Source organism: Grammomys surdaster, unplaced genomic scaffold (genome assembly GCF_004785775.1).
Source record: "Grammomys surdaster isolate TR1022 unplaced genomic scaffold, NIH_TR_1.0 125896, whole genome shotgun sequence".
Classification (NCBI taxonomy): Eukaryota; Metazoa; Chordata; class Mammalia; order Rodentia; family Muridae; genus Grammomys; species Grammomys surdaster.
Window position 1 is genome coordinate 2,405,174 of NW_021620720.1, and position 6,343 is coordinate 2,411,516.

General features: G+C 49.2%; 1 protein-coding gene across 1 annotated transcript in view; it reads left to right on the top strand.

The window, feature by feature from the left end:
- The first annotated feature begins 1,752 nt into the window (after nucleotides 1–1,752).
- The window catches only part of Cilp (cartilage intermediate layer protein), a 14,389-nt gene continuing 9,798 nt past the window's right edge, over nucleotides 1,753–6,343 (top strand). The window contains exons 1-4 of the mRNA XM_028752383.1: nucleotides 1,753–1,859; nucleotides 3,018–3,174; nucleotides 5,416–5,508; nucleotides 6,145–6,321. Of these exons, the coding sequence (XP_028608216.1) occupies nucleotides 3,114–3,174; nucleotides 5,416–5,508; nucleotides 6,145–6,321 (331 nt within the window). The 5' untranslated portion in view covers nucleotides 1,753–1,859; nucleotides 3,018–3,113. The remainder of the gene's footprint in view (nucleotides 1,860–3,017; nucleotides 3,175–5,415; nucleotides 5,509–6,144; nucleotides 6,322–6,343) is intronic.

Genomic DNA, 6,343 nt, shown 5'->3' on the forward strand with positions numbered 1-6,343 from the left:
TCTAAGTTCTGTGATTACAGGTATGTCCCAACACACTTGGTCCATGCAGTTGGATTGTTCATGTTAGGCAAATGCTCTGCTAATGGAACTGCATCTCCATTTCCTTCTAGCTGGTTCTGATAGTGCTGACGTTAGATAGCCTAGCCATGGCCTAAGACAGTCGGCAGCTTCAGGCTAGAGCTGGAAGAGGGATATGGGAGAAGCCTTAAAGTTTTTTTTTGTTTTTTTTTTTTTGTTTTTTTTTTTGTTTTTTTTTTTTGGTTTTTCGAGACAGGGTTTCTCTGTGTAGCCCGGGCTGTCCTGGAACTCACTCTGTAGACCAGGCTGGCCTCGAACTCAGAAATCCTCCTGCCTCTGCCTCCCAAGTGCTGGGATTAAAGGCGTGCGCCACCACCGCCCGGCGAGAAGCCTTAAAGTTAAGGCAGTGTTTAGCCACCTGTGGGTAAGGCTTGCTGGTAGACACACACACACACACACACACACACACACACACACACACACACATCCTGCAGGGTCTTAAAGCAGTTCACATGCCAAGTCTCTCTGGTCTCAATGGAAGTGGAGAGGGGATTAAGAATGAATGGTTCTTACCGGGTGACATCCTATACCCCCAAAGTCTTTGTCCCTCATCCCTTCTGAGGGTCCCTGAGTGCTCCTCCAAAGGCCAGAGAAGCTGAGCCATTGCCCAGTTGAGACCAAGCACACCCGTCCACAGAAGCTGAGATGTCTTGTGTGCCAGAGTTTCCAAGCAAGTGCTAAGACCTTGTTATGCATGGGCTGACCAGCTGGGGAATGTGGAGGGTCAGCAGACAAAACTTAGGCCGGCTCACACCATCCCAAGCTATGAAATGATGCTCAGATAGAGAATTCCCCTTGGCCTTTTCCCAGAACTGAGTCCTAGTCCAGCCTTCTTTCTGACCCCTGTCTCTCTGATATAGACTGTGGAACCCAGGCTGTGACCCACTTGGGTCACCACTGCTCGGTGACATCCTCCCCCACCACACCACCACATCCCTTGATGTTAAATTCTTGCCCCTGAGAATTGGTGGAGATGTGGGGAAGGGAGGGAGCCCCATGCTCAGATCTGGTTTCACTGTTGCTGCTGCTGCTGCTGCTTCGTGGCTGGCTGCCAGGGGCTGAGCCACCAGCTGTGCTATATAAGACGGCTGGACTGCTGGAGAGGTGAAGAAGTCTTGGACCCCCAGCTAAGAGTCTTATTCAGGACAAGGTGAGCTCCAATCCCAATCTCTCACTCCATCCCTGCGTCTCACTACCTGGCTCTACTCCTACCTCCATCCCTAGATACCTCATTGTTCTTTCTTTGCTGACTAGCCACAAAAAAATAAAGAAAGAAAGAAAGATGCCTCTTTCTGTTCCATTCTTCTCTTTTGCTCCTCATTATCCAAAGTCTTCCCTCAGCCTACCTGAAGTCACGGTGCTCCCCAAGTGGACCCCTCTTGGTCTCTATATCTTTTCCTCCTGTGCCCAGCCACTGTGCACTGTCCGGGAACTCCAGGGAACATCCTTTGGGGAGCTCGAGAGTCAGGTCTCTTTAGAGGAAATGGTGGGCTGTAGAGAGCCTCTCTGCTGGCTGCCAGATGGGAAATGGCTTTTCCACAAGGTGCCTCAGGCCACCCTGGCGTCTTCCACAGACTTAGATCTGGCTCTGGCTGTTTAGGTCTGCTCAAGAACCTTGGAGCTTGGAGTAGCCTGGACCAAGTGATACAGCGGTCCCAGGGTGGGACAGTCTTTGCTGTGGATTTGTTTATTTCTTGAGACATCCAAAAACTCAAGGAATCTTTCTCTTCCAGAAAGGAGATATCTTCTCTTTCCTTCTGCATCGGACTTAGTGATTAAAGGTAACTTTTTTTTTTTTTTGAGTCTTGCTCTTGCTGGGTAGCCAAGGTTATCCTGTAACACACTATAATAGCTCAAGCTGGCCTCCAGCTCACAGCAATCTACCTACCTTAGTCTCCCAGGGGCTGAGATAGCACTTGGGATTCTACTCAGCTGGAGGGAACAATTTTTTTAGATTAGATTCTGGGTTGGCCCTAACTCTGGGGGAAAAAATACCCAGCTGAGAAGGAGCCTGGGTCGCCCATGTCCACCCCATGGTTCTTTAACATTATTTCTGGCCATGTTTTCTTCTCCTTACTCCTGTAGCCCTAACTCCATGTTCCCAGTTACTGGGAGCCCTGGGTTCTCACTGCACACCCAGTGAGTTCTCTTTAGCTGGCTCCTGGCTATGGTGTTCCTAGCCAGGTTGCAAACAAACAGGCCGGAATGGGTTCCAGCTGTGGCCCATGCACATCTGGGAAGGTCTTCTTAGAGGTGGTTCGGCTAAAACATTGGTGGCTTTCAGCCGGCCTGTCCACCCTAAGAGGGCTCATTGTTGCTGGGGCCAGGACTACATGGCCTTAATATTAGCCACCTATGGAAAACTGTGAGCCCCATTAAAGGGTAGCTAGAACAAAAGCCTGGGGCTTAAAAGTGATCAGTAAGCTACCCAGCAGCTGCTGGAAGTAAGCCTCTTACTGTCAAGGAACTTTCTGATCTCTTTCCTCCCTTGTGGCCTGTTTGCCGTGGAACCTGGCAGGTTTAGAACCTGGGTCCTGCTTGTTTGGATTCAGATCCTCGATTTCTACATCACCCAAACAGCTCAGTTTGGTGGTTCAAGCAGATGTCCTTCCATAAGACTCTTCCCTTCATCCTGGACAGGTCAAGAGCTATGTCTACTGGAGCCGTAAGAGATGTGACCCGGGCTTGGGATGTAGCTCAGTTGGTAGCCTGCTTACCTAGCTTGAAGGAAGTCCCGTGTTTCATCCCTAGCATTACATAACCGGTACAAGCCGGTAGTCTCTGCACTCAGAAGACGGGGCTGGAGAATCAGAAGTTCAAGGTTATCCTTGTGTACACGTGAATTTGAGGCCAGCCTGGGCTACAGAAGATCATGTCTCCAAAAAAAAAAAAAAAGTGATTCAGGAGTGTGAGATATGATGCCCTTTGCTTCTTTGCAGATCACTGTCTCTATGAAACACCCCTGGGAATCTACAGGTTCAACTTTGTGAAGCAGTGTCACCTATCTCTGACAATTCTACGGACCTGAGAGAGAGATGGCAGCAATCAAGACCTGGGTACTCTCTTTCCTGGTCCTTGAGGTCACCACCGTGCTGGGTATGCACCAATTCTCTGCTTGCTCCTATAGCTTCTACTTGTCACCGAGAAGTCATTCCTGTTCTGGGACCCAATATTCTATGCATCTGCCTGGCCTGAAAACTTGAGGCTCTTTGATTGTTTGTACCCTGTTCCTACTTCAAATCTGAGATTGTTCTTAGTAATAGATTCACAGAACAGAATCAAACAAGCAAGATGAAGAGTCACTCGTGGGGAGGGAGAAAAAAGATAGGAAAGTTTCTGCCCCTGCGCACTAAATTTATCTCTGAGCTTCCTGGTAGCCAAAGCGAAAAGGGAGTCACAACCGTGACATTACCAAGAAGCAGGTTTGAGGTTGGTCTGTTTTCAGTTGCATGAAAATTCTTCTGGCAAGAAAACTCAGTTTCCTTTATACTCTGAAGCCGGGTTTGATGGACACACCAGAAACCTTTCTGGTTCCCTTGCCCTCTGCTCCCGTAGTCTGGTGACCCGAAGATCAGAGAGAAGGTGCCTGTTGGAGCTGCTGACTACCTGAGTTGCGGCACCCCTTTGGAGATTTCTCTCTACCATCTTGCCTGCCTTCCCCATTTCTAATTATACCGCTAATGCAGAGCGCTCACAACCCTCTTTTAAAGCTGCATGCTCCGCAGGCTCCTGGCCAAAGAAGCAGGAACAGAGGCAGCCCCTGCACAGTGCCAGCCCTGTGTGTGCCCGCCTCCTGCTTTGCCCTTTCCACCTTGGCAGCTGCTGTTTGTGAAGATGATTAACATTCAGCCATCTGAGGGGAAATCAGATTAGGTTGATTAAATGGGTTCCCATCACCCCAATTAAGCAGCACAGAGAATTCTGACTTGGCTTCTTGCCTGGGAGTTAATTGCCTTTCAAGGCTTTTGCAGGCCTCTGCTCTCCCTTCCACTGCTAGAGTCTTCATCCCAGCTTTATGTAGAGAAGGGCAGAAGGCCGCCCCTGTCCCGAGGACCCTCTGCTCATCCTCAGGTCAGAACAATGAAGACCACGGTTCAGTTAGTTCACCGAGTCCTTTGTGGAATGGTGGATCTCAGTGCCAACCAGTCAAAGGAAAGGGACTTCCACTCTGTGCTAGCCGCTGAGCTAGAAGAACTTTTTAACATTTACTCAGTATGCTAGATAGTGTTCTGAGGTGGAACCTCAGCCTTCCTAATGCCGGGGTTGCCTTTAACACAGTTCCTCATGTTACGGTGACCCAGCAACCATACAATGATTTTTGTCGCTACCTCATAACTGTAATGTTGTTACTGTTATGAATTGTGACCTGCAAGATATCTGATATGCAAAACCCCCAAAGGGTTGCAACCTATACAGTGAGAAATGCTGTGTTTTCATGAATGAACTCTTACTGTCTTCTTTTTATGAGAGAGTAGACAGGGCCAGGTGCGTTAAACAGCCTGCCCAAGTTAGTTAGGAAATGGCAGAGTGGCACAGCTCTCTCCAGAAACGTTGGCATCTCATTTCATTGGCCCCTCAGGCCAGCAGCACCCTATGAAGGGGACATTTGTTTCTACTTTATAGGAAAGAAAAATAAGGCTCCATCCAGACTGTCTAGCAGAAGTCTCAACCTACTAGCTGCTTGAAGTATCTGATGACCCCATTTAAAATGTTCATTTATGTAATTAATGGGTTTCATTACGACATTTTCACACGTGTGTGTGGTATATCTTACTCAAATTAATTACCTTTGCCCTCTCTGGTCCCTCTTCCACACCTGCTGATCTTCCCTTTTTTTCCTTTCCTTTTTTTATTTTGGAGATGAGGTCTCATTATGTAGTCTGGTTGGCCAGTCTATCCTTGAGAGATCCTCCTCCCTCTGTCTCCTTAAGTGCTGGGATTAAAGGCATGCACCACCACTATGCCTGGGTTTCATGTAGCTCAGGCTAACCTGGAACTTACTATGTAACAAAGGCTATCCTTGAACCTCTAACCTTCCAGCCTATAGCTCCCAGGTACTAAGATTACATGCACATACTGCCAAGTCAACCTGCCCATCCATTTTCTAGAACAACTGAAAAGGGAATTATCGTTTGTCAAGCATGCCCTCTATGCCAGCCTTGGTGAGTATTTATGGGAGACAGGCTGAGAAATAAAGCCTTTAGGGGTTTCACAGCAGTGAGTGGCAAAGCTGGGAACTGGGCCCGTGCTTAGGATTCACATTACATCCACTTCTCCTGGCCTTCCTCTGCATTTTCAAGCCCCGTGGGCCCTGGCTTCTCTTCTTCTGTCCTACAGGGAGACAGACGATGCTTACCCAGTCAGTGAGAAGAGTACAGCCTGTGAAGAGGACCCCTAAAACCCTTGTCAAGCCTATTGACTCCCAGGAGAGTGAGTCTCCACTGGAGCAGGGAGGGTTGGGATGGGGTCTTTGCTGAGCTTGCTGGGTGAGTCTCAGAAGCCTGGGTAAGATGTTAGGATTTCCTGGAAACTTTATTTTATCAAGATGCTTGGCTGTTCTTTCCAGATGGAGTAGAAGAAAGCTCAGAGTCAGGAAGCTACCTGATGTGTTCTAGAAATGTGTTGTTCACATGCTAGAGCTGGTGGGGAAGGAAGGGGTAGATGAGGGTGTAGAAACAGCACAGGAGTCTCACCAACGCCCTAACTGCCTTGCTAAGAGCTTTTGGTGTGCCAGGCAACGCTGTGGCCCAAACCACATGGGAAAAGCTTACCCCATGCAGAGTGTTAGAAAGGGAGGGCTAGAATGGGAGGAAAGAGAGATAACACAGAAACTCACTGGCCTGGTCCACCAGGCTGAAGCGAGCTGGAATGGAAGGGTCCACATTGTGAGGCAGAGAAAGGATTGGAGAGAGAGTTGCTGGAGACATGGGTGGGGGTGGGGGTGGGGGGTGGGGAGCAGAGATTGAGCAGAAGCAGGAGGACTCCCAGGGATACATCAGGAAAGGATAGCTGGAGTTCACCTGCTATTCAGGATTGGTTCCTCCTCAACCTGGCTCTGTCCCTCAGGTCCTGGAGAGTGGACAACTTGGTTTAACATCGACCACCCAGGTGGGCAAGGTGACTATGAGAGACTGGATGCCATTCGCTTCTACTATGGGGATCGTGTGTGTCCCCATCCCCTGCGGCTAGAAGCCCGGACCACAGACTGGATGCCTGCGGGAAGCACTGGCCAGGTGGTCCATGGCAGTCCCCATGAGGGCTTCTG